Source organism: Lipophrys pholis, assembly GCF_963383615.2.
Source record: "Lipophrys pholis genome assembly, chromosome: 2".
In the NCBI taxonomy this organism is placed as follows: domain Eukaryota; kingdom Metazoa; phylum Chordata; class Actinopteri; order Blenniiformes; family Blenniidae; genus Lipophrys; species Lipophrys pholis.
Genome location: NC_137636.1, coordinates 3,980,118 through 4,007,524, shown reverse-complemented (window position 1 = coordinate 4,007,524; position 27,407 = coordinate 3,980,118). Strand labels below are relative to the sequence as shown.

Below are 27,407 nucleotides of genomic sequence, written 5' to 3'. Positions count from 1 at the left end.
GCCTGTGACACAATTTTACCATTCTGTAAGTGAAAGCCTTTAACCTTTTCCTCTACATGCTGGTACTATGGGCCGTCTGCAGAGGACAAAGAAAACAGCATCAATAATGTCATCAGATTGTGCTGCAAAGTTATTGGAACTCCTCAGAGGGACAGGATCTGGGAGGAACAAGGAGGTAGAAAAGCAAAACGAAGCCACGTTCTGTAAAATACTCAAATACAAAAGAAAGAAGAAGGAAAAAAAAGGTCATATTGATTCTCGGCTGAAGCCGATCCACACAGATCTGATGTCCAGAGGAAAGAACTGTCGGACTGGAGAAGGCTGATGTGACGCCGCTGCAGAGTGAAGTACATCTAAGCTGAGAAACGGTACACAGTTTATAAACTGGAGTTTGAACGCGGCCCACAAACAAACACGAGGAGAAATTAGCATTTTAAACAGCAGCACATTATGTGCTGCAGCTTTGTGGAAATCATTAGTTGCGCACTACCTTGCAATTATTTTGCAACTTCACCCGACACGTTGCATATGATAGGAAAGGCACAGAGAAAGGGTCTTTATGAGAATCACTCACCCACGGCACCAGATAAGCCTCGCAATAACTTATTTCAAAAAATCCCAACCGGCTAATTAACATTGTGAATTCAACCAGAAAGTCGGTATTCCTCCGACAAGTTTAACTGCATTGATGTGTGAGCCACAATTAAAGAGCTCAAACAGAGAGCTGCCATAGGATTTCTTCACCTCACACACTGTAACAGCATTTTTGATTTTCTCCCTGCGTAATCGAGTTTAGCCTTACCTGAGCTCATTTGATGATTTAAGAGACTTAAATGAGTTTTTCTCCCAAGGTTAATTATGAAGCTCGGAATTAAATTTGCCACTGTGCCGATTGCTTATTTGTGAAAATGTCTTGGGTTGTGCTCAGAGGTGATGTGATTATTGGGTCGGACTGTCGTCTTAGGCTGGGCGATGAGTTCAGTCGGTCAGAGGAGAGGAGCTTCGGCTCAGCCTGGAAACTCCTCTGCTTCTTTCTAACACATTTACACTGCTACGCACGGAACAAAGGCTTCGCTTCTTCTTTATTCGGAATATGTGAATCACTTAAGAGAAAAGAGGACTATAAAAACACACATATATATATATACATACGCACAGTTTGAAAACGATGTCTGTTTCCACGGAAACGATAGCACTGAAAACGATGTAGTTTACATGCCAGGACATTAGTTGGCGCTGTTGTTTTTGTAATGACGCCACACGCAAGCGCGCAACCAATACACTATAACCTTTAAGAATGGGAGTACACACACCAAGTGAGATTGTTATTCCAGTGACTGTCCCAGGAGACTCTGGACTGGGAGTCACGACACTCTGGAGACAAACATTGTTGTTACTGTCTATCTACTGAGCGTGTGCAAAACAACTAATTTACTACGGTCGTGGTGCGTATGAGCAGTAGCAGCGCTTCAGAATAGCAGCCCCCCCCCCCCTCAATCCCATTTCCACAAAGACTTTTCTGGTTTCACTTGAAAATGTTGTGTAAACGGGGCTTTAATGTCTTTGTGCTTCCAGATTAGTTTTTTTCCCAAAACTAACAGCCGTCTTTCTGTACAACTTATGTAATCACATCATTTTCGTGAATTTTCTTTCGGATTTTGAATCGAGTTTGAATTAAAAATGCATGGAACCTTTATCACTATTCAGTCTTTTGAAATATATTCAGTGCATCCAGCCCAACACCGAAAACGAATGAATTTGCAAACAATGAAAAAAAATCTCGATGTCATTATGTGGTATTTCACGTAGGATGTCAAGGGGAAAAAATACATTTATTTTGGAATGAGGCTGTCACATAAACTGTAGAGTAATTTAATGCTTTTAGAATTGTATAGTGTTATCGGACATGTTCAAATTGCATTAATTAATATGTCATTTAAGTTAAAAATATCTTGCAAGTCTAAATTAGTTGAGAGTTTTGTCTCTACTACACTTACATTTCATTCCAAAGAAAGCATGTTTTGCTTGTGTAAATCTCCCCGGCAGCCCTCAGAAGAGTCCCGCCCCACAATCGGAGAACCACTCATCATCCACCACCTCTGGATAACCTGCGATTGCCCTTATTGTCCTTACGGACGACCACGACATTCAGAGGTGAATCTATTGACAATTACAATAATGGGGAGTGATTGAGCTCATCCCTCAAGTTCCCGCGCCGCTCCTGAAACACGCGGAAGCCCCTGAATGAAACAATTAAGATAATTGACTGTACAAGCCCCATTAACAGAGCCTGCCCGCAGCTCGCAGCGGCGATTAGATTAATTCACATAATGGAGGAGCTCTTTCTGCTTCATTGTTCTGCGTTGGCCCTCTTTGTTCCAGGTGACGGTCATATCCTGTGAATGGGGTTTCATGTCGGACTGAGATGGGCCGCTGTGATTAGAAACGGGCTGAAGGGCAGCTCAGAGTCAGAGTGAACACGAAGGGTAGATCCTCGGCAAAACACAAACACAGAGGCCCCGTTTCCACGACAAGAATTCAAGTGAAATCGTTTATGCGTCTTTGTTTCGGGAAAGGTTCGTGTTTATACGGCAAAGTTTTGAGAAAATATGTCAGTTAACATGGAAACGGCAGACACCGTGAAAAACGATGTAGTTGGCATGCCAGGCCAGGAGTTGGCGCTATCACACAAGTGCACACAAAGAACAATATTTTAGAAGCGTTAACAATGGGAGTACATGGACGTTCATATGGACAAATTGGATTGTTATTACAGTGACTCAACTATAAAACTACCAAGTCCCAGGAGGATATGGAGTTACGACACTCTGGAGGTAAACACTGTCGTTGTCCATCTAATGAGCATGTTCAAAAGAATTATTCGCAATGGCGCTTGGTGTTTATGTGCAGTGGCAGTGTTTCAGAAAAGTTGCATTTCCCACGAAGACTGAGTTGCAGCGTTTTCAAAAGGTTGCCCCCTTCCCCCTCCCGGTTTTCTAAAAGTTTCATGGGGAGTAAGCAACGTCGCCCGCAGGTTCGCAAGAGCACGAGCGACGTCCGCGGTTTGGAGATTATTTATTAGTAATGAGAATGACAACTCGAAGAGACTGTAAATGAGGTTCTGCCAAAATATCAAGAGGACGACAAAGACAGTTCGTACAAGTCCAGCAACTTGATCACCAAGGAGATTTGGACTGGCAGCGCGATGTCGCTCATTAGTTTAACTTCTCAGTGCATCCATGAGGATTTTACTCTGGGCGGTGCTACATGCTACATGCTACGGAGTTTCAGGGCTCACACCTGCTCCATGCTCAACGGTTAACGTGTGACTGATCCTCATGAACTCGGTCCCTCAGTCTCCAGTACACAGAGTACACAGAGTAGAGGTACTGTCGTATTTTGGATATATTGGAGGCATCGTAGCGTCGACACTAAGGCTACGTGTTGCCGCAAAACATCTCCACACAACCTCTTGTTTACGTTTGCAGTATGAATTAGACTTGATAGCCTTTAACAAGTACTCGTATCAATTGGTAAGTAGCCAAACGTTAGGACTTTTTTTTTTGAAAGGACAAGTTCTATCGGTGCGTCTCTACTGTGGAATGGAGAGAATTTATCCGAGTTGAAAATCAGTTTGCAGAAGTGTGGATAGGGACACCTGAGAGGGGAGCAGGCCTCCCCTTCTTCTCCTGTACCACTTCCTCCCCGGGCCTCCTTCCTTGCATCAAAGTTTTATTAAATGTTCCTTTTCCTCAGATGTTGTTATTTTACAGGGTTGTGTGTCCTGCGGTCTGTCCGAGTCGCTCAGGAATGATCTGCATTCCTCCGGAATGGTTGCAGCGATCCCGCTCTGAGCCAAGCGGGACAGGTTGCACCGCCAAAGGCTGCACCCCCCGCCAAGTGGACCCGGCTTTAGTGGAAATAATGATTGGAGAAAAAAAAAGAAAAAAAAGAAGCCATATAAGACACAATATCACAGTAGCGAATTTTGGAACATATTACTTGGCGGAGCCACAAGGAGCTTTTCCTTTCTAATAAAAACGGGAGCGCACAGCTGCTTGGGGTTTGTCTGATTGTCTGACCACTTGCAGTGAGAGCTCCGAGCCGATGTCTGGAACCGAAGACAAAGCAAACACGGCCCCCCGATCCATCCCGCACGGCAAAACAAATAAACACGGGCTCACGCACGCTGGGCCCCGCCGAAGCCGCTCAGGAATCTCACTTTTACTTTCCACGAGGTCTTTGGGGCAAATCAAAGAGGTCAGTTTTGCTTGGAAAGAGAAAAATATTAGGTCAATATTGACAGGGAAGCTGGACTTATTGGAAATGAAAAGGCTTCCCTCTCCCCCCCCCCCCCCCCCCCACTGAACTCTACGCAGACAAATGTTTTTCTTTCGCGGAGTGATCGGCGCAAGTCTTCTGCCAACAAACCAACTCACACACTTGTGGGAAAAAAAAAAAAGGGAGGAAAGCAACAAGTTGTCATGTAAAGATCAGAACAGAAACAAACCCGGCAGAAAGGAGCTTCTGAGCTTTTTATTTTTTTTTTTGGTTCAGGATTCCTTCTCATGTGGCTTCAGGCAACCTGCCAGCCAAATCTAATATGGATTTATATACAAAGAAAGTGCTTAGTTTAACATAATGAATATTTAATCATGCATGGACCCTGTAAAGCAATTTTGCTGAAATAATTGAAAGCAGACTTTGTCTGGAGGCTTGAGGGGGGGGGTGGGGTGGGGGGGGGGGGCAACAGCTAAACTATTGACCCAAAGGAACCCAAAAATCTCACGCTGGATTAAATGTCTACACTGCCGCCGAACACACACTCTGATAAATGAGGTTAGAAAACCTGCCGTGTTAAATCTGCTGATTCTGACGCTCGTATGCCACAGCTTCATCCCACATCTCCGTCTAAATACCGCTTCACACTCAGAGTTACACTCCTCCACTCAGAGTTACACTCCTCCATTCAGAGTTACACTCCTCCACTCAGAGTTACACTCCTCCATTCAGAGTTACACTCCTCCATTCAGAGCTACACTCCTCCACTCAGAGTTACAAAAACTCAAAGCATCATTTTTGTTCTGTCAAAAAAATGCTCAAGAGGAAAATATGAAAGAACGAGCGAAAGAAAGAAAAAAGAAATAAAGAAGTCTATTGCTTCACACCAACTAGAAGAAGACAGGGTAGATTTATCTGTAGAACAGGACAGTGTCTTTCTTGGAGAACAAGACAAGAGTTTTTCATTGGAAAGACGACAATATCCTAAACAACATAAACAACAAGAGTTTCTTAATTTCTGGAATTTTCACTTTCAGTTGGTTGTATTTCCGCCTCCTCACAGTGAAAAGCAGCGATACCTGATCTCTGACCGACCCCAGTTCACTGCAGCAGCTTCCTGCCGTCATACAGAGACGTGTCGTCCAACATGGTTTAAGAGTCACTTAAACCAAGTATGACTTATAGTCTTGAAATACGTTATAAAATGAATCGAACCAACAGGACACACTTCGCCCATTCACACGGACGACGTTCAGCGAGAATGAAAGTATTCTATTTTCAAAATGGCTTCGAAAATCTCCTGCTCCGCGTCAACACCAAATAAATAGTAACAGATAGAAGTAGTTGTTCTGCACATGCTCAGTAGATGGACAATAAGAACAATGTTTTCCTTCAGAGTATCATGACTCTGTCAAAATATAAGTACCAAGTCCCAGGAGAATATGGACTGTCACCGTAATAACAACCCAACTTGGTCGTCTTTCCACTTCCGTTGTTAATGTTTATAGCGTTTTATTCTCAGAGTCGGGTTTAATTACAGAAACAACCAACGGCACGAAATCCCAAAACGCTGCCGTGTCAACGTTAAGCTTTTCGGGAAAAACCCACAAAAATTCACTTGACAAATTGTCCTTCAAACGAGAAATCCTGAATCAGCACTAAATACACATCTGCCCGACACTCAGTCCAAGACCCTTCATCAACCGTCACGCTTTAGGAGTAAATCCTGGGTCCATCAGAAGAGCGAGATCACATCATCAGAAAGGTTCCGTTGTGATTATGAGCTCTGGAATTAACAAAGAGACGATAACAATGCGGCGTCGCGGCAAAATACAAGGAAAAAGCTAAAGAGTGAAAAAGGTGGATGTTGGCAGGTGGAGGGACGGAGGGATAAGCGGATTTGAAGCAAAGTGTTCACTTATGCAAAATAAAACAGGTTATCAGGTCTATTTGGTGATTCCCCTGCACCCTTAATAAATCAGCTTAGGGTGCGGCCTAACGGCTTCATTCACCCCACAAATCTCTGCACTGCAATAACATGCGCCAGCGAGCACAGATTAATTTAATAACTCTTTAATATTCCCGATGAAAAAGAACAGGAGACCGGCGAGTCGGGGAGCATATGGGGCGGGTGGTGGTGGGTGGGGGGGGGGGGGGGGGGGGGGCTGTCTGCGGAATAGGATATTACTGCAGCAACAGATTGAATATTACGTAATAATGTCATTTATATTCCAGTCCGGGTGCTGGTTTCCCAGCCGGGGAAACTCGGAACAGAGCTGGGGATTTGTTCGTGATGGAGTGCAACGCTGCGAGGAAAGAAAGTTTGCAGTGGAGGAGTGCGAAGATGAGCAGACGAAGAGCAGAAGATGCTCGGTCGCACTATTACTGAACGTGTGTGACGTACAGAAACGGCACTGTAATAGATTTCACATTAACCAACTAATTAGCGTCGCTGAAAAACTCTGCTCTGGTTCTAATAACTTAATATGAACTAATGTCACCCGTCACGTTTAGGAACAATTTTCTCATCTCAGATTGTTTTATTGGGTCTCACAGGGTAAATCTAAAAGATTCTGCAAGCTGGAAGAAGTAGATGGTATTTTATTCATTCCCTCCTTTCCCACCATCTCAGGCGTCGTTTACACAACCTCTCAAGTGAAAACATTAGTACGAACAAACGACCAAGTTAGATTGTTAATACGGCGACCGTCAACTAAATACTACCGAGTCCAGGAGAAGATGGACTGGGAGTCATGACGCTGTGGAGCAAACAATCGTATTGTTCCTCTACTGAGCATGTGCAGAAGAACTCAATGAGGCGCACGCACAGTAGCAGTGATTCAGAAAAGTTGCATTTTCACCAGTTTTCCACAGATTGGAGCGTTTTCAAGAAGTTCCACCTTGGGAGCCATTTTTTTTTTTGTTGTGTTTTCAGTGACTCCAGGGACCTTTGTCACGTAAACCTACGAAAAATGTCCATTTTCATGAGAAAACATGGCGTAAACAGGGCTCAAGAGTCAATCTGACTTCTTAATTTAGCAACAAAAATAAAAAAATCTGTCCTGTCATGACTCCACTTGATACAAGCTGCTGATGCTAACCATGTTAGCCACACAGGCTAGTTCGTCATCATTTACTCAGAGACACTGGGTACGACCAGCTTCCACTTAAAGACGGTTTGAAGGCTTTAGAAAGTTTAATGGAATACGCCGAGTTTGTGACGAAAATTTTGCATAATCTATTCAAACATCCCAGATTAAAATCTGGCTGATAAGACTTTTGGTTTACCTGCAACATACTTCAAAACTTAAAAGAGGCTCTGAAAACTATATTAATGTGAAAACAGCACATCAGATTCCAACTGCTGAGTCGACGCATACATCACGAGCAGTGTGTGATTTCAAATTTTGTTCAAATTGTTAAAAATATATTCCTTACTACTGTTACTAGTACCTTCTGTACTGAACGTAGTGGAAGTCTGCTGACTTGCAGCAAGCAGCTGCAAATCATGCAAACAGCTCTTGGTTAGAGACGCTAACCGCGACCCGCGACTGCGGTGGTACCGTTGGGGTTACATTTTAACAGGTGTGCCGCCTCCTGCAGTCTGAAACGCGCATCTTGTTATTGTAGGAGGTTTTTTTTTGGGGGCCATAATTAGAGATCATTTCATCACCCGGCCTCACAGAACAATGATGTCTGTTCCCCATTTTGCGCCAAAGATGATAAATACCCTGCAATCAGCGAAACGAGGCGCATTAAAGTGACACGTCTGCATGGGAAACAAGTGTCGAGCACGTCAGATGGCGGAGCGGCGCGGCGCGGAGGGGTGGAGGTGAAGCTCGCGCAGAATAAACAGAGCTTGCAGACGTTGTAATGAGAATTTGCTCCATTTGGCAGTAGCCCGCAGCAAAGGTCTCCCATCTGTTTCCTATTGGAGAGGGAATCAACAGTTCGGAGGGGGGGGGGGGGGCGGAATCAGTTGAGCGCAGTGACATCTAGTGGCAGCAGGTGGTAAGACAGGAGAGGATACTCCCATCACAATGTTGGGTATTTTTCTATGTAATACTGTCAGTAGCTACTCTGCTGCTTTTAAAATCAAGCTGTGTGGAAATGATAATCTACAAAAACTCACACAACTGTACTTGAGTAGTTATGTTGAAGTTAAATATAAATCTTACACGGACATTAAAGCTAGTTATACCATGTATTTTACTACTTCTTCAATCAATGAATTGGAACTACTACCATTACAGTAATGCCTTATTTTTGGAACGTATGTTACAATTCACCCCAATTAATCCACTCTCGCCATTCCAGACGAATATGGACTGGGAGTCATACGTTGTTGTAATTGTCCATCTATTCCCGCAGGTGCAAAAGAACCACGTACCACAATCATGGTGCGCATAACAATTAGCAGCGTTCCCCTCGTTTCCACGGAGCCAGAGTCTGAGCTTTTGCGAAAATTTCCACCCTGGGAGCCGATTTCAAAAAGGTTGCGTTTTCAGTTTCTCCGAGCACAGACGATCAAAGTACAACAAAAGGTTTTGCGCCAACAAAACCTCATTTTCTCACATCACACACACACATTAGTTCCCGCCAGGACGCCAACGGAAACACAAGCGGAGCTGCTGACGTGACTTTCAGGCCGCCGCTGAAGACTAAAGTAAGTCACGTCAAAACAAGGCCAACGTGTTTGATAGAAACGCCCCAAAGACGTGTTAAAATGTTTTTTTTTTTTTTTATTTAAAATTGCCTTCTCTACTTTTTAATCCGAACATCAGGTGTTGGCTGCCGTTGCCTTCGGAGCGTTGGGACTGTGGCGTTTCCGCTCGGCCTGTGTCCTTGTGTTCACTGCCGGGAGTCGGTCGTCACTGACAAAAGGCTTGTTTGCATATCGAGTGACGGTCGTTTGTGCAGGAAGATTAAACACTGGGGTCAATGTTGAACCTGTAAAAGCACTCAACGGAGAATGGCATTACAGTCGTTATTAATGTGTGTTTAAACTGGGTACACACTTCTGTTTGGTGTGTGTGTGTGTTTTAAGAGGGTGTGAGGGGCTTTTAGCAAAGCGTGTAAACAAGGCCAAGCAGAGACAATCACCTGCAGAGGATGTTATAGCTTTACTCGGCACACAGAACCTGCTTTTAACTGTCAAAACACACACACCAAGTGGCTGAAAGGTAAAATACTGAGAAACAGAGAGTCATATTTAAATGATCTACGACACACACACACACTAGAGCATCTTCCCCCCCACTAACTGATTTAACTTCAGCTAATATGCAGATTACAAAACAAAACTTCAGCGTAAATTATGGCACTATTTCACCAGGATCACTAAGGATGAAGTTAGCTCATATGTGACCCCTGAAATAATGGGGAGCGGCGTTTATAAAAATAGTGTGTATTCTCTGGTACAGAAGATGTGAGAAAGTGTTGAGAAAGTACCCAAAATAGTGAAGTCTGTGTTAGATTAACTAACAAATGTTAAACATTTTATGAGTTTAATAGCTAGCAGCTAATTGGCTAATGTCCGATGGGTTAAATGTTACTAAAGCAGCGACAAACACAAAGAACAAACTCCTGTATATAACGCTATTTGTGTCCCCGTGTGTCATTTTCTTCCGGAAAAAAAAAAAAGTTTGGGTGTTTTTTGTTTGTTTTTAGGCGAAATGTTTCGCTAATTAATTAACTTCCTGTCAGCCGTGGGGCCGCCGCCGCCATCTTGGATGGGGCACAAGCGCATCCGCACAGCTGCAGAAAACTAAACACAAGAAAATGAAGTGATGCAAAGTGCTTTTCATCAACCGACAAGAGGAAACAAAAGAAAAATTTATTAAAACATCACAGCGACAAAAAAATAAAAGCAAAAAGGTAGAGGAGTTGATAAAATGTCTGAGCAGGGAAAGCTGTAAACTAACAACACACCCGGCGGCGGCGATTTTAAATGAGCTTTCAGTCCTCGGAGCACTTCATGCTCAACTGTCCCTTAAATAGAAAAAACAAAAAACTGCTCACACTCCATGAGCCAGTTTCAGTAACCAAATTACCCTCCGTTGTCTAACCCCACGTTGCCGCTCGTACTTCTCAGCTCAATTGGCCGCCGAGTGAAAACGCAGCGATTTCAATCATTTGGGAGACGTTAACGGCAGGTAAGAAGTTCATCAAATCATTGACCTCATCACGAAGGCAAGGCAGAGTGAAACCATCCAGATGAGACAGCAGAGCATCATGGGAAGGAGGCACAGATTCACTCGGAGGTTTTCAGATTCACACGAGACCAGGGTCAAAGAAAACGAAGCAAGAAGTAAATCTAAATCAGACTAAAACAAAGCGAGTGACGCGGCTGGAGTGTGAGCCTTCATAATCTACTCATGGAGCGGTGCTCAGCGTCCATCGACGCACTGCGCTATGACTACCGTAGACGCTCGCTCGCTCGCTGCTGCTGATCAGTCTCTTTAATGTTTAGCAAGTCGCTCGCTGGGGTGCGAGCCGCGAAACTTTTCAGCGTGTAGCCCCGTTCAGGTGTGAGCTGAGCCGTTAACCCGGTGTCGCTCATTAGGTGAACTAAATGTCACTGCTGATCAAGATGCTGGTGTTTTACAAACCGTCTTTCACCTCCTGGCATTTAATAAGTACTCGCACCTGTACTCATGAAGAACGTCAGGATAAAGACATAAATCGGATAAAAAGGAGAAAGAAAAAATAAAAAAGTACCAGGTGCTTCATAGAACATGGCTTCATTAAAGAAATGAACAAAATCAGAGCTGAATGCTTCTTTAGCAGCGGAAAGAAACTGAAGAATGGAAATTTAAAAACTGCAGCTGAAGCAGCACCAGAACAATAAAACACCCAAAGTTTCTCCTCTGAGGAAACAAACTCCTGATGACAGAATATCAAACTGGATTTGACTTATCGTGAGTTATGAGGTTTCTTTAACTTTTCTTTTTAATTCCACATAGTGTGGTGGAGGTGGGGAGGGGGTGCCGAGGGGTGACGAGGGGTGACAGAAGCTCACGATGGTCAAAATGGTTCGATCTAGAAGACCGCAGGTCCAGTGAGACATTTCAAACTGTCGGTCTTTTCTGTTTGTTTCCGTGAAGAATCGAGACACAATCAACAGACTGAACTGAAATCTTCTTCTCGGTCGTCACAGTGAATCCATGTCCTCCTTCATGTCTTCCACCTCTGACGGGTGACTGGTCCCTCTGTGTTCCTTCTGAAGGTCTTTAGCGCCATCTGCTGGTCAGACCGTGAACTACAGGCCTTTCCTCTGATCAAACCACCAAGTGTGAAAATAACTAAATACATTTACTTGAGTACTGCACATGGACAGAGATTGGAGACCCCTCAATATTCCCGTTTTTGTACGTGTATATTACATAAATGATTACTTTTCTGATGTCAGCCTCTTTTTTTCTTTATTAAACTTCACTTTAAACAAGAATGTCAGACATTTTAGTTCAGGGGCCACATGAAGACGAATCTCTACTAAAGGTGGTGTGGATCAGGAAAATAGAGCCAAAATGGCCTTAACGTTTAAACTTTTAAGTTTTTCTTTGTTGTGGTTATAAAGTATACGTGAAATGACGACAGTCTGATCTGAACATAGCCAATTTTAATGAAACATTCTGGCGCTCAATACAGTAAAATATCTGAAAAACTGTTTACACTTGAAAAACAAGGCGTTTGAAGTTTTTTATTTTCTTTTTGAATTGGATTGTAATGTGATTCTAGCCGATGTTCACTCACACAGAACTTAAAATTGATTGATAAAAATGTTTAAAAAAAAACACCTGTAATTAAATAAAATTGAATTATACTGCAAAAATCTGAGTTTTTTCACCCCATAAATATTTAATTTGTTGCATTATACATTTAACCAGAATGTATTTCTTCATTCAGAAGAATCACTGGACATTATAACTTTCATTTTGAACTTCAACTAATTTAAACAAGGACTAATAGAAAACTTCCTCTGGTATTCATTCACTTGATAGAAGCTAAAACAATAGTTTGTCATAATACAGTCAGAATGATGCTAAAGTACAGTAAAAAAAATATATCTTACATTAAATGTTCAGGTAGGAACTTCTACTAAATCCACATACTTCTGTAAAGATGTGAGGAAACTTGCTACGAAGCCGTGTTCAGTTTTTTTTTTTTTTTATTATTATTACAAAATAAATTCGCAGGTTTCTAGTTCAGCATGTAAGAAGGAATCCAGCAGGTTAAAATTATCTAGCGGATTTGGGCAAGGATTCAGTTACGACTGCACTCTAAGAATAAGATTACTCGGGATAAATGTAGAAAACTGACTTGTAGAAAAATGCAATTTGGTTCAATGTTCTGAAAGTCAGTCAGGAAAAATATAAAAAGTCCTTCCAGCGCCCGTCAAGTCATCAAGTCAAGGTTTTCTGCGCCTGCGGGGAGAAAGCAAAGTAATAAAAGAGACATTTTAAAGAGTCCAAAGAGAAACGGACTGAAGCATCCGTCATGTCGACCGGTGAGAAATGAAACTCAACGTTTTAGTCAAAATACATGTGAACTTCCAAGTTAAAACTATAAATCATGATCCCTTGAGCTTTGAACTGACGTATCCATGGCGACGAGCAGTTTCACTTTGTTACGAGTTGGATAAAAAATTAATGAAATACATCTCAGTACGTGTACTTTTTCTGTGTGTGTGTGTGTGTGTGTGTGTGTGTGTGTGTGTGTGTGTGTGTGTGTGTGTCTTACTTTTGATATCCGTATCCATAGTTTGTCGTTGAACTTTGCGGAACCTGAATAGAAAAAATTAAAAAAGAAGGGATGATGGATTCATCACGACGCAATGAAAAATGTTTTTTAGAGAATCTTCTGACAAAAATGACCTTAAATAAACCTTAAAGGAAACTTATCAATGTCCCGTTTGTTACAGATTAAAATTATGAAGGCGGATCAGGTTTTTTTTTTAAGGAACTTACCTGATTTTCAATGTCCTGCATGTTCGAAGTTCCTTCTGCAGAACCTGAACGCCTCTTCCGACTGGAAGAAACCCAAGAAAATACTTCCATTATTGGACGTTTATCACACAGAAAATGCAAAAACAGCTCTCTGATCTTGATTCCTGAAGGAACACTCTGTCCAAGTGTGTGTGTGTGTGTGTGGCTATATCCCCCTTATGATTAGCAGACATTAACTTTGTTTTGTCTAGATTTAATAATAGTTCACTAATATGAAGCCAATCTCAGGTGATTTCCTCCATAAATTGTTTGCTGATGATGCAAATATTTTCCAAACAAGGTGAATTGGAGTATATTTGAGATTTTACATATGTAATATATGAATAGAATAAAGACATTTGGTCCCAATACTGACCCCTGAGGGACACCACACACAACGTCCAAGTATGACGACTGGAAGTGGCTTATTCCCTTCTCATCTATAGAAACTAGAGTTTTACTGTACCAGGAAGCTGTTGCACATTCTTGTCTTAGTGTCTCGATGTCGGTGAACTGCACAGCTTGTCCTCCCGCTCTGGTCTTCAGCACATTTCCCTGAAGCAGTTTGAGAAAAGTCAACACACCGTCGCACGCGCCGAAGAGCGCCCGTCCACGTGTTAATACCACAAACTGATCGGTGTGTCCCCGTAGCGGGTAAACCAGGAGCCCCGATGTCATGAAATCAATCGCATGCACAGTCGGACGTCTGGAATTAACGTTACCTTGATGAGTTTGGTCTCGATCTCCCCGTCCGAGGTCAGCTCCTGATGCCTAAGCACGTACTTGTGGCACTTAGACAGAGCTTTCTCGCTGGGGGTCGACACCTTGATTGCATTGGGGATGATTGGCTGCATGACCGTGTCTAAGTCCAAATTAGAGGGCGGATTGTGGTCTACCCATTTCTCCCCACCCGCCGAGTGAGAGCGCCTGTGGTGAACTGGAAGAGCCGCCTGCTGATCCCCGAGTGAGAAACACAAACCGAGAGGTCAATCACATGTCAGGGAGGTTCAAGCTGGGAGGGGTTAGAGGAGGTGGTGGGGGGGGGCGTCGCTGTTACCAGTTAGTTTAGTTAGTTGGTTAGCTGTGACAGTGACTGTTACTGGAGAACAGAGGCCCGCTTTACACAACGTTTTCAAGAGAAAACACAAAACGTCCGTAGTGTTGTGAGGGTCTATTTACACGACAACAGTGCTGGGAGTCACTGAAAACGCAACTTTCCAAAAATGGCTCCCATGGTGGAAGTTTTTGGAAATATTACCACTCCGGGGAAACGCAGACATTCTGAAAACAGGTGGACTCTGTCGGAAACGGAGGAAAGCGCTATTTTATGCGAGTCCGTCAAAAACAACTTATTGAAAACTCACCATGTCTGCTAACTAACATCGTTTTCAGTGTTTCTGCTGTGTCGGACATCGTTTTAAAAACTTTTGCTGTGGAAATGATAACTTTTTCTGAAATGAAACACAGAAACGATGTGTTTCCACCTGAAACGTTGTGTAAACAGAATCTAAAACACACGAGGGGGAAGCAGAAGTTTAAAACACACGAGGGGGAAGCACGAGTTCGCTGCCGTAACAGAAACAGATCTAGAGTGAAATATTTCTACACGAGCAAACAAAGCAAAGTCAGAGCGGATCTATGTGAAGACTAGGCTGAACTCTGCAAGCTTGTAAGGGGGAACTACATCTACGAGGGGCATCTAGTCTCTAAAACACACACACACTGACCCTTGTGCCGGCCTCCAGGTCTAGCCCATAGACCAGGCTGGTAGGAGGGGCCTCAGAGTCTGGGGCCCAGCGCTGGCCCCTCCTGCGGCCCACGCTGCTGCTGACGAGGCCGGGAGTCCGGCTCCGGTACCGCGGGGTGCCCTGCTCAATAGTCTGGTCTACTGGGAGCCTCTGCTCCCAGTCTGAGATGCAGGAGGCCACTGAGGGGTAGGACGGAGTGGAGGAGGGGTGGGGGTCCTGCACTGCTCTAACACTGAACTGTTTCTGGTGGGCTTGGCTGAAGTCCTGAAAAGTGATGGGGGGGGGGGTGGGGGGGTGCAGATTAAGTGGAAAAGAAGCCGAAGTGTCCAGTGAGCAGAATCACAACAACCAGTGGCATGCAGATTTTAATTAAAGATGAGATATTTATTATTATTTATTTATTATTGTGAGTTGTGTTAAAGAATAAAGTACTTACAGGAGCTGGCGAGGGGGAGGGGGACCTCTGCTGGGGGGCGTTGCGGTCCCGGCTCCTGGAGGGCCTCTCGGGCTTCTCGGGGGGGCAGCCGCCGGCACCGCTGCTACTGCTGCTGCTGCTGCTGCCGGTCTCCGTCACAATGGCTTTGAGCTGCTTCAGCTTCTCGTCCTTCACCCACAGCTTGTTCTGCAGCTCCAGCTGCTTGGCGTTCACTCGCCTCTCCTGATCAACACGGAGAGAAAAAAAACCATTGAGGAACCACAAACTCACTAAAAACACTGAAGTCTCACTAAATACACCAGGAATCCTCTCAGGAATGTTCCAACGCAACAAGAACCATTGGAGGAACTTTCCAAAGACACATTGATCTCTGAGGTTATTTTTCTCCCGCGAAGGAATAAATGTAGAAATCGAGACGCAACTTCAAAAAAAAAAAAAAAGATTGTGAAAGCTGCTATTGACAGACTGAAAGAATTCAAACTTAATAACAAAGATATTATGAATTTTTGTGTTTGTTAATAAAATTCTACTTTGATTTTAACTCCTAGGCTAATTCAATTCAGAAAAACTAGAATTTTATTAACAGAGTAGCACAGGTTCATTTTAAGTTCTGTCGTCTTAAATTAATCGGATGTTGGTTCACATAAAGAAATACTCCTGTTGGTGTTTTTTGTGCACTGCTTCGTACTTGTTATTATGGATTTCTGGGGGGTTAATGTCGGGTTGGATCTACGTCCACAGCTCCACTCACACACTCCTTCTCCCACTTCATCTGGGTGTCGGTGACGACTCCGTGCATGCGCTGCTCCATGCGCCTCCTCTCCGTCAGCTCCTTGTGGAGCCGCTGCTCCCGAGTCTCCAGCTCCTGCTGCAGGGACCGTTTGTCCTGCTCGTACATGTCCGTCGTCTTCTGCAGGATGTCCATCTGAGCACGACGACGAAGAGCAGACAGAAAGCGGCACTTTTAAGAGATTTTAATAAGATTTCCTCAAGTCACTGGATCTTGTAGGACAGGAAATGCAAGAGGAAACTTGAAAGTGGGGCTGAAGCACATTTCTAGAATAACTGAAGGACGGCTGATAAGCGTTTCAGATCACCACTTTGCAAGAGACTCAATTGTATTATTTGGATCCTGTTTCCAGAGCGTTTCAAATGAAAACGCATCGTTTTTGCATTTTCGATTCAGATCGTTTTCGCGGAAACACGGCAACACAGAAAACGACCGAGGCATCGGTACTCAGTACCGGCAAGCAGCTAAAGGTTAGTACTCGTACTTGTCCGTTAAGTGGACGGTGCACCCCTAACGAAGACACACCTTGTATTCGAGGGTTTTGGACTTCTTCTCCAGCCGCTCGATCTCGGTCCTCTGGCCGGAGATGACCCTCTCCTTCTCGCTCAGTTTGCTTCGCTGGTCCTGGAGGAACGTCTCTTTCGAGTTGAGCTGAGTGTCAAACTGCTGGAGCATGGACGTTATCCTGTTGGCTGCAGGAAGAAAACCCTGTGACGCTACGGCTTCAAAGAGAAAGCTCCGCTATCAGATACTTCATTCTTTTTGAGGCACACTTCAATCTGCCGCATCCGTCAACACTCTGGCCAATGAGCTGGTCTCAGGATTGAAACCGTAAATAACGACTGATGGAAAATGTTTGAGAGTGTTGAATTAAAGAAAGGCGGACAGTTTAGGGCCTTTATGTTCGACACCCCTGTTTTAGGAGGGTTGAACAGAAGTGTGAATGTGAAAATGACTCGTGTTTTTCATGCACTAATTAGTAAATAATTTTTTAACTTAAGATTACTTATATAATTGATGTATTTGAGGTCCATGTAATCTGTTGGTTAAACCTGAGGACTGAATATTATGTAAGAAAAATTAAAAAAAAATCATTAAACTGGCTTAAATCCTCCTGGTAAAAACAATATTCATTTATGAAAAGAAAGATCCAACGAGCCTGTACCGGTCTTGTTGAAGTGTTCAGCAATCATCTGTCGGATCTGAACTCGTCTCTCCAGGACGTCGATGAGGCGGGGCAGAGTCTGGTCGTCTGCAGGGTCCACCAGCTGGGAGGGGGGCAGCGGGGGGAGGCTCTCTATGAGCAGGTTCAGCAGAGCCAGGTCGTCCCCTGTCAAACCGCAAGAGGGGAGTTAACGCAGGGACAGGGTTCTCAAACTCAAATGATCTGGTCCCCATCAGAAAAGGATTAAAAAACATATATATATATATTTTCAAAAAGTTGGGTTAAGCTGCTATGCCAGTTTTCTGCTTTCACTTGTAAAAGCTTGCGGTGTAACAGGAAGCTTACCGGCGTGACTGGGACCTCCTCTCTCCTCCAGGCGGCGGGCCAGCTCGTCTCTGAACGCCTGGTTTCTGTACCTGCGTCCTGGAGCCAGGCCACAGATGGGCCGGTCCACGGGCCGGGCCACCTCCACCTCCTGGGTCATCTCTGCGAAGCGCATCACCAGCTGCACCACAACACAACACGCTCAGGAACAACGTTTCTGCTTTAAAGTCTACATCCGACAGAATATCATTCATTTATTTCATTAAAAGCTCTATTTCACCATAGTCTCTTCATAGTCATCAGCCTTTGGGTTGACGCACACGACCATCCTGACTCTTCCCTCCCCGTCGAAGTAGTTCTTAAAGAGATGTGTGACTTTAGAGTCCCTGTATGGAACCATCTGGAAGACAGGAACAAAGACTGTGAACGTGCACGGTAAGAATGTTAAACCGTGAGGGAATTGAAGAAAGAAGAGGAAGAAAGACCAACCCTGTTGGTTCCACACATTTGGTTTTCACGCAGGACTTCCATACACGTACGCAGAGTCATCAGGGACTGGTTAATGTTTCCTGTGAGGGAGACGGAGATGTTTGGTCACTTCTGGATTATCATCACTATAAGAACTGTGCCGTCATGCTCCGCTAATTCAATTCAGAAAACTATTATACATTTGGTTAAAAAGCAGAGTATGTGTTACCTAGTGGAAATCAGAAATACTGAAAAAACTGATGAAATGGTGGTGGGAACCCGAGACACACATGATGGTTAGAAATGGTGTAAATTATGAGGTGAGAGAAAGAAGTATTTGGAAGGTACAATTCTCAAAGTGCAAAAGACATGAAGCAAATTGTATTGTTATTGAAATGATCATTGCATGTTCGTGTTATATTGTGCAGCTCTGCTGAAAGAACTGGAGATTTTTCTTTGCGTTAAAATGATGGAAAAAGATCTGAATGTGACTTTTGTCGAATGTAAATGCGAAACTTTCCTCAAGCACGTTTTCACTTGAAACGTCTTTTTCTGTTTTACTGCAGCAGGATACGATGACATCTAGTTTTCACAGATGCTGCTGCTAATATATCAAAATATACTCGTACACATCCCCAGCCGAAGAAAAAAAAAAGTAAACTGATTTATACTCCGGAAAATTTGGTAGCTATTCTTTGTTTGGGATATTTTATTTAATCTAAACTAAAATGAACAGATCGAATTAACACGACGTCACACACGTCCTCCTTATGAAATAATAATAGTGTTTCTTCAGTCGTCTTCAGCTCCTAACACGCTACACGTTTTTGGAGTAAATTATGGGATGGTTGAAAAGTTTTATCTTCTGATCTGTGGAGCACTTAGTGAAAGAAAGTTTGATTTAATTATTTATTCGTAAAAATACACTCCGCTTATGATTCACTCATAGTTCATGTTTGGAATGTTGTGTTTTATATCTTTAGGTTAATGGACAAATGACCGGCAACAGTGTGCGAGTGTTGACCTGCTTCTCGGAGTCGGTTCCCCTCAGCTCGGCTTCTGTTGGTACGTTCGCTGCCCGCCAGGTCGACCAGACACAGCTGAGTCACGTTCACCTGGTTCTTGTCCTGTTGGTAAAGACATCCTGTCACTCTCTAACACGTCAGTGGAGAACAAAGTGTGAGGGTGGGCTTCCCCTGGGTGGGTGGAGGTCTCGCATAACAACCGGAAAAAAAAAACATCTGCAGGTCAGGCCAATGTCTTTTCCCAGCAAGACAATCTCTTAAGTTGGTAAATAAATCAGTTTTTTGCCACATGTGACTTTTAATCTTTTTTTATTTGCCGAGAAAATACAGTAATCCTGGAAAGGTAACCAACCTATAAAAAAGTTTGACAAAAGAGGATTTTTGCAGTTCACAATGATCACCACTGATCCAGACTCCTTCCTCTCTCATACTAAATTAAAGTGGACTTATCAGGAGGCGGCTGGCCAGTAGAAAGTCGTTCCTCCGTCTCTTACCTGCAGGATTTGATCCCCGTCGGCATCGAGCGGAGCCTGGACCAGCTTCAGCGTGAACACGCTGTGGGAGCGGCTGGATTCCTGGTTCAGCTGAGTGTTGCCGATCCTCCTTTTCTTTTGCCCTGTGACAGAACAGATCATTGACTCAATCAAAGCTGGGGGAGAAAATGGCGGGCCCGCAGGGACCGAGCAGCATGCAAGCTGCAGTATGTTCTGGAAGCAGTGATCAGTAACTACATGACCCAAGTTAGGCCCCATTTATGCAATTTTTTAAAGTGAAAACGCGAAACCTTCCGTAGCGTTTTGGGGTCCGTTTACATGACAACGGTGCTCAAAACCACAGAAAACTTTGGGACAATGCTCCAAACAACAGCAACTCATGGCCTGGCGTGCTAACCACACCGTTTTCATGGTTTCTACCGTCTCTGTGAAAACAGGCGTCTTTTTTTTTTTTTTTTTTTTTAAATGTTGCTGTGTAAATGCAAACATTTTCTGAAATGAAAACGCAGAAATGATGCATTTTCACTTGTAAACAAAGTCCCAATTCCTTCCATCCACAGAGGAGATTCATTCATCAACCTTAAGAAAACAGACTAAAGAGTAAAGGTTAAATCATCGCCACTCACCCTTCCAGAAGACTTCGAAAGCCTCCACGGTGGATTTGACCTCCACCTCTGTGCAGCCGGCCACATACATGTTGTGATTCTGATCTTCTCTGAGGATCTTCGACTGTGGCGGTCTGAAAAGGGAAAACGAACCGTCAACACGTCGCAGCATTGTCGTTATGTGGCGAGTCAAGCAGCAGAAGCTAAAGCGTTATTGTTGCACGGAGTCGTGCAAGCCGGGTTAACATTCAGGGGCAGCAGGCGTCTCTACATCAACAAGCCTGAATCACATCAGCTGCCCACAGAGCAGGAAGCAACACCTACGTCAAAGTCTGAGGCTCTGGATTAATGAGCCAGAAACAAACTGAGCAAATAGTGTGGTCGACCTCCTGACCACAGGGGGGCGCCACAGAGCCTCAGCAGCAGGGCTAATGAGGCAGAAGGAAGCTTTTTCACAGAATTATTCATTAGATTTCTCTTTTTCAGGATACTTTCTTTTTTTTTTAATCAATTTTAAAAACACATTATTTTTTAATTGAACCAATTTAAAGAGCAATACATGAATTAATGTAACCTCAATCCACTGAAATGTTTAATTTAGTTAATTGCAGAACTGTTTTGATTGTGATTAATCATGTTATTTTACTTGTATATTCAAACACTGCCTGTGCGTCAACGACACTCAGCTTCATTTAAGAAGTGATGCACTGAAGCGCAGACAAACACACCCCAATCTGAGCTGCCAACATTTAACTCCGAGCAGACAGCGTCATGGTGAAGTAATTTACGAGCCGTGAAGTTGCAGACTGTGAATAATTACCAATTATCTCAAATTTAAAGCATCAATCTGTCAATATCAAGGGTGTCAAACATAAGGCCCGTGGGACAAAACTGACCCACAAGAGACTCCAATCCGGACAAACCAAGTAAATGGTACAAATTTCAAATAACATGATTTATTTCACAAATTTCTTATTAGTAGCAGACAACACAGAGCCGAGCTGAGATCTTGTAGTGCTGCCATGAAAGCGAGCAACCTTGTTGCTGTCAAACTAGCCTCAAAGCCACGCTTTTAGGAAGGGTTTGTAAAAACATGCAGAATGCAACAGCTAAATGAGACTTTTGGGAGCATTTCACACCAGCAGGTTTCATTGAAATTGGCTTTATGTTGAGATTGTAGTAATTTTCTGTAGTAATCGTTTGGTTTTGTGAAAATATAAACAATTCCATATTGTATACTCTGCACCACAACAAAGAAAAACTTTAAAGTTTAAAATTAAAGGTTAATATGCCACTATTTTACCACTCTGGAGGTGTCTGTAGCCTCTGAATTAAAATGAATTTAACGCTGCTCTTCTAACTCCTCCCTCATTTTGAAACGCACATGGCGATAACCATGTGACGAATACACTGTTCTTCAGTCCACATACATGTAATCATTGCTGCGTGCCGCCGCCCTGCCACCTGATGAAAACAGGACTTTGTTAACTTCTTCAGCACGAACGCGACACCCAGTCGTAACGTCTGTGATCCAGAATTACAGTCGAAAGATTTGCAGCGTGCAGACTTCCTCCGTGTGTCCTTACTTTGGTTTGATGGGGTCGAACGGAGCGTCTTCCAGGAGGTCGTAGATGTAGTTGTTGTAGATCTCGATGTAGGACACGAACACGCTGTAGCAGCAGTCTTCATCCACGTTGTTGGATTTACACGACTCGTCTGAGCTGATCATGTCTGCAAACTCTGGGTCGGCCTTCTGCCTGAAAGGGAAAGAGAACCGCTTTAAACAGGAACATGAAATGTGTCGACACCTTTCCAGATGCCTGTGATGCCACAGGATTGCAGGTCATCACAACAATTCAACAAAGAAATGTCTTTTTTCTCTCTTTTCACCCCGTTTACACATTTCGTTTGAGAAAAGTTTCACGTTTCCATGGAAACATTTTGAAAACTATGTTTGTTTCCCCGAAAACAGTAGAATTACTGAAGATGGTGTAGTTGGCATGCCAGGCCACAAGTTGGTGCTGTTGGTTGTTTTTGTAATGAAACCACAAGCAGCAGAGAACAATACTGTAGAAACATTAGCAATGGGAGTACACTGACAAGTTAGATCATTACTACGGAGACGGTCTCAAAAAGTTTGGCGTGTGGTTTCATTACAAAGACAAACAACAGCACCAACTAGTGGCCCATCATGCTCACAACACTAGATCAAAACCTTCGAGTTTAAACTCATAATTTTTCAGCAACGAAAACGCAAACATAATGCATTTTCATTTGAACGGTTGAAGATGCTTTGCATCCAGTTCAGTCACGCAGCCTTCAACCCACAGTGCATCCCCGACTTTGAGAGCTTCTAGAACCTCTTCAAAAACAACAACCTCGTCTCTTACAGTGACATTTTCTTCTTTTAAACTTGAAATTACGGACTGCGACACAACTGGAACGCTCCCTAAAAATCACTCCTATCAACCTGGACGACGGCGTTCTGGGAACCGCCTGCTGGCTGTCTTTCCTCTGCCTCTCCAGGACAGCGTCCACCGGGCTCTGGATCTCCATCCCGTTCTTGTCATTTGGCTTGAAAACCTTTAAGCAGAAATGAACATGAAAAATGGATTTCACTCAATAGAAACTTCAGGAGACAGAAGACGCAAAGGAACGAATCGTACAAATCTGTCGGCCTGGTAGGGGCCGATGCTGTTGAAGAGCATGTCCAGAGATCGGGGCAGGAGCCCTCCTTCACCGGGAGAGCCGGTCATGGTGAACGTTTTCCCGCTTCCCGTCACTCCGTATGTGAAGAGCAGGCCTGTCAACACAAAAACCCAGAACCCAGGGGGAGGATCAGTCCTGGATCTTACTCTACTGAAGCACCGTTATCAGACTAGTTTATCATCTACACAGAGGTGGAAAAATCGTTTTCCCAAAGAACCACATGAATAATTAGCACTGATAGTTTTAGAAAGAGGAGATGCGACCACATTGAGGCACTCAAAGGTCTTGCTCGGGGACCTCCAGTACTGACCCGTCACCTGTGGGATTCTAACCCGATCCCAAGCCCACTGAAACACAAACCCTGAAACCAGAGCGATCTGAGCTGCATGTCAGTGTGGAAAGTTTCCTCACCATTCTCGCAGTGAATGAGATCCTCGATGAGCGGCTTGGCGACGTCCTCAAACAGTTCCTTCTGACTGGTGTTGATACCAAACACCTTTTTAAAGGAGTACTGCGTCTAAAAGAACGACAAACGGCACACGCTGGAGGACATTTTGCACTGGAATATCAATATGGTGACAGTATAGTGCAGAAACTAAATCACTGAATTGAGAAGTCGGGGGGGTGGGGTGGGGGGGGGGGGGGGTGGGGTCTTTTTGGGTTAATTTTTCATTGATTAAACACGGCCATGCAAAAGACAATTTGAGTATTTTGGAAGAACAAAGTAATCCACCAAAAGGGAAATAATTGAAAACTACTACTAAAGCTCACACACACACACACACGACCTGGAAAAAAATGGAATTTAACTTGGATCACCAGACCAGCTCTGTAATAAAGTCCCTGTCATTCTTAAACTGTTTCCATGACAACGGTGCGCCGACACAGGGAAACCGCAACTTTTTAAAAGCGATGCAAACGGAGGAAAACAAAACTTTTCTGTACTGCTGCTACTGGTCATTTGCACCACGGCCGTAGTAAATAGATTTTCTGCACATGCTCAGTAGGCGAACAGTAAGAACAATGTTTGCATTCAGAGTGTCATGACTCCCAGGCCATAATCCAACAACCAACAGCTCCAACACCCAGAAGTGGATCACATCGATACAGTTCTCCAAAATGGTGAGACTTTAAGGGATTCATTCTGATGAGCTGCGGGAACACAACCTTATTAAATCATGTTTTATTTGTAGACTTAAAGACGAAACGTTTGTCAGTTGAGAAAGTTCCTTTCAGGTCCCAACCAGACAAACTACCATTTAATACTGAATCAATTCCGGCTCCTTGTAAACCCGCTCACCTCCTTGTATTCCCCGTTGCGGTTGGCTTTGAGGCCGTCAGGAGCGTGCAGCTGGATGGTGGAGCTGCTGATCATCTCCACACAGCATTCTTCATCTTCTGCTCCCAGCGGGCGGATTCGGCAGTAAACCTGCAGGAAGCACACGTAAAGTCAGAGATCTATTGACAGACCAGTTGTGAATCTGTACAATTCAACTTTGGATTAGGAACAGAGAACAAGAACATTTTTATTAATCAATAAGACCTCCAGAAATCTGCCAAGTTCAGTCCTGATAATGTATTAATGGACAGGGGTCTGCAACCTTTATGACCAAAAGAGCCATTTCCTGAATTTTAGACCAAATAAAATTTGTCTGGAGCCAAAAATCATGAAAAACATCTAAAAATATATAAATAAATAAAATAAAATACACACTAAAACAGGTTGCACTGATGAAGTGCCCCAGATACAATTTTAGAAATACTTTATTACATTTTCATCCTTTTAATCATTTTTTAACATGGATTTTCCCAATTGTTCGCTTTAAGAGCAATTTGAACGATACGAGCAATCTTTTTTTCGTAGGAGAGAAAAAGCCGTAATAGCAATTTTAAACATCGTAGCTCGACCATTCTTCCTCTATAATTTCACTGAGTATGTTTCCCTATGTTTTTCTGTTTCCAGTAGGGCTGGGCAATTTGGCCTGAAAAAAAAAGAAGCTCAGATTTATTTATTTTTCAATTTTGAATAGATTTTTTCTCTCTCTATATACTTAAAAATGACTGCAGACATCAGATATATTGTCACAAGTGCAAGTTTACTGCTGTGATTGTCCTCAGAGGTAAAATGCATATAAATAATCCCAAAATAAAAAGTAAATGAGGCGGTCATTCAATAAATTCAAGCTTTAACCAGGTTTAAGCAAAAGTGCAACAAAAACTACAAAAACCCACAAGCAATGGTAGAACGGAATGTGAAAAATGCTGACAAACTGTGTGGGGAAAAGAAAAACTCAAAATAAAAAAAATTTCAGCTACAAAATTGATTAATTTGATCAATCCTGACTGCTCTAGCTGTTTGACCTTATTGAGCTGTTCCAGCCTGGAGGGGTCAGCGTGGAATGCAAATAAATCAAACCTGAAGACACAATATTTATGTACAAATAATATTTGAACGCTTCATGGAGCCGCTACAGAGGAGCTGAAGAGCCACATGTGGCTCCAGAGCTGCAGGTTGAACACCCCTAGTGAAAGCTTTGACAGATGACGAAGGAAACTTGTTCACTTACTCCCACCGGATCCTTCTCAGTGTTGTTGACCCTCCTCGGGCCCGGCCTCCGAGGAGTCCTCCCTTTACTGCAAGACAAAAAGCTAAACGGTTAAATATGAAATTGAGAGCCCTGTAATGTCTGATACTTGAAGGAATAAATCATTTATTTGTGGACATGGGTCAACACATAGACATTGCAAACATCAACATAAATGTTTCATTTTATAATGACCAAGGAAATAATTAGTTATTTTTATGGGTGGCAGAGCTTTCAGCTGTCAGGCTCTCCTCATGTGGAACCAGCTCCCAGTTTCAGTTAAAGAGGCTGATACAGTCTCTACTTTTAAGTAGAGACTGGCTTGAGTCAGGCTTGAGTCTTTTTAATAAATCTGAGTCAGAGCTGGTTCAGGACACCCTGGACCATTTCCCAGTGAAGCTGCCGCAGGTTCAGACTGAGCTTTCGTCTCTCCCTCACCATGTGTCACTATTACATATCACCAACATTTGCCTCTCTCCCAGTCTGTTCTGTTCTCTCCCTCTCCCTCTCCCTCGCTCCAGGATCTCCGACAATGGAACCGAAGTTCGTGGGCTGAAGCCTCCTGAGTCTGCATCATAGCAAAGGGAAACTTTAAAGTTTCAATTTCGAGGTTATTATGGCATATTTTACCAGTCTGGTTCACTCAAGATGAAACTGGCTTCATCCTGACAACACGACTTTGAGGCCAATTCTAGTTCGTTATCTTGTCAGCATCACTGATCTCAGTCCGGGTCTCAGCGTCGTGTCGCTACTCTTAAAATATGTGTTTTAAAACAAAATGTTTTCTTCTAATTTTTTACCATTTGCTTTGTGTATTGGCCGGATTGGAGGCTGTTGCTGGCTGGATCTGGCCCACGGGCCTTATGATTGAAAGGTGTTCATGTTCATCTGTGGTGGTGGTGGTGGGGGTCTTTAGTTTACTGCCAGTTGTTCCTTCATCCTTTTTTATTTTCATTTTTATCATCCTGTAATTCTGTATTATGTTCTTATTGTGTGCAATGTAGTTCAAAGGAACCACCTCCCAGTAAAAACAATGAACCTTTCTCTTTGTGTGCCAAACAGTCACCAAATGGATCAAAAGATGCTTCTGATGTTGTCAAACTAAAGAAAATGTGTTTCCTGGGTTCCAATGTTATGACACCATAACTGATTAATCAACTCTAACGAGCTAAACTAACTGGCTTACTAAAAAAGAAAAACCGAAGAGCTAAACTGTGCTATAGTGAGATATCTGAAGCTCCGTTGTTGGTTTAAAAAAAAAAAATAAAAGAATTTGTCTTCTGGACTTTGTTGAAATGAGCAGGTAAACAGTTAGCATGTTATTAGCTCCAGTTAGCTTGTGAGAGCTGTTAGCACCAGCAGCGGCGCTGGGCTAGTTTAGTCAGATAAACTACAAACGGTCACTATGAGTCCCCTTCAGGATGAGTTTCGAGGCAGTTTAAAGGTGTAAAAGTGAATTAAAAAAGCGGATACATACCCGTATCGGTGCATGTTTTGTGTCGCGAGCTGCTCACTGCGGCGCCACTTCTTTTCAAACGTTAACTGGAACGAATCTACCAATCAGAAGGCATATCCGGCCCGACCGGAAGTCCCGCCCATACGAATAAACTATTAACCCTTTGGTTGCGGAGTTCAATTTATGAGACATACAATAAAGGAAACAAAAATCTCTTTACACTGTTAGGAATCTCTCAATCGATCTACATATCTCCATCTATATAAATAGATAATTAAACAAAGCAACTTATACCGTAAATGCTGAATATATTATACTTATAGCGTTTTCCCAC

General features: G+C 43.3%; 1 protein-coding gene across 5 annotated transcripts; it reads right to left on the bottom strand.

Annotated features, from left to right (window-relative positions):
* Window positions 1–11,883: 11,883 nt before the first annotated feature.
* Window positions 11,884–27,166, bottom strand: LOC308106700 (kinesin-like protein KIF23). 5 transcript variants are annotated; one of them, XM_080458589.1, is made up of 23 exons: window positions 27,095–27,160; window positions 25,600–25,666; window positions 24,333–24,461; window positions 23,444–23,549; window positions 22,990–23,126; window positions 22,794–22,906; window positions 21,910–22,080; window positions 20,345–20,457; window positions 19,719–19,840; window positions 19,224–19,326; window positions 18,221–18,300; window positions 18,012–18,131; window positions 17,753–17,912; window positions 17,408–17,572; window positions 16,768–16,934; window positions 16,204–16,377; window positions 15,453–15,674; window positions 14,996–15,280; window positions 13,991–14,218; window positions 13,735–13,823; window positions 13,251–13,311; window positions 13,024–13,067; window positions 11,884–12,707 (listed from the first exon to the last, which is right to left on the bottom strand). In XM_080458589.1, exons 1-23 carry the CDS (start codon window positions 27,106–27,108, stop codon window positions 12,692–12,694), a joined length of 2,886 nt encoding a protein of 961 aa, XP_080314715.1. In that variant the 5' UTR covers window positions 27,109–27,160; the 3' UTR covers window positions 11,884–12,691. The 5 variants fall into 5 exon arrangements, with proteins under 5 accessions (XP_080314715.1, XP_080314717.1, XP_080314719.1 ...); XM_080458591.1 differs by lacking the exon at window positions 14,996–15,280 and having other exon boundaries at window positions 13,991–14,221; window positions 27,095–27,166; XM_080458590.1 differs by lacking the exon at window positions 13,991–14,218 and having other exon boundaries at window positions 11,887–12,707; window positions 27,095–27,166.
* Between the last annotated feature and the right edge of the window lie 241 nt (window positions 27,167–27,407).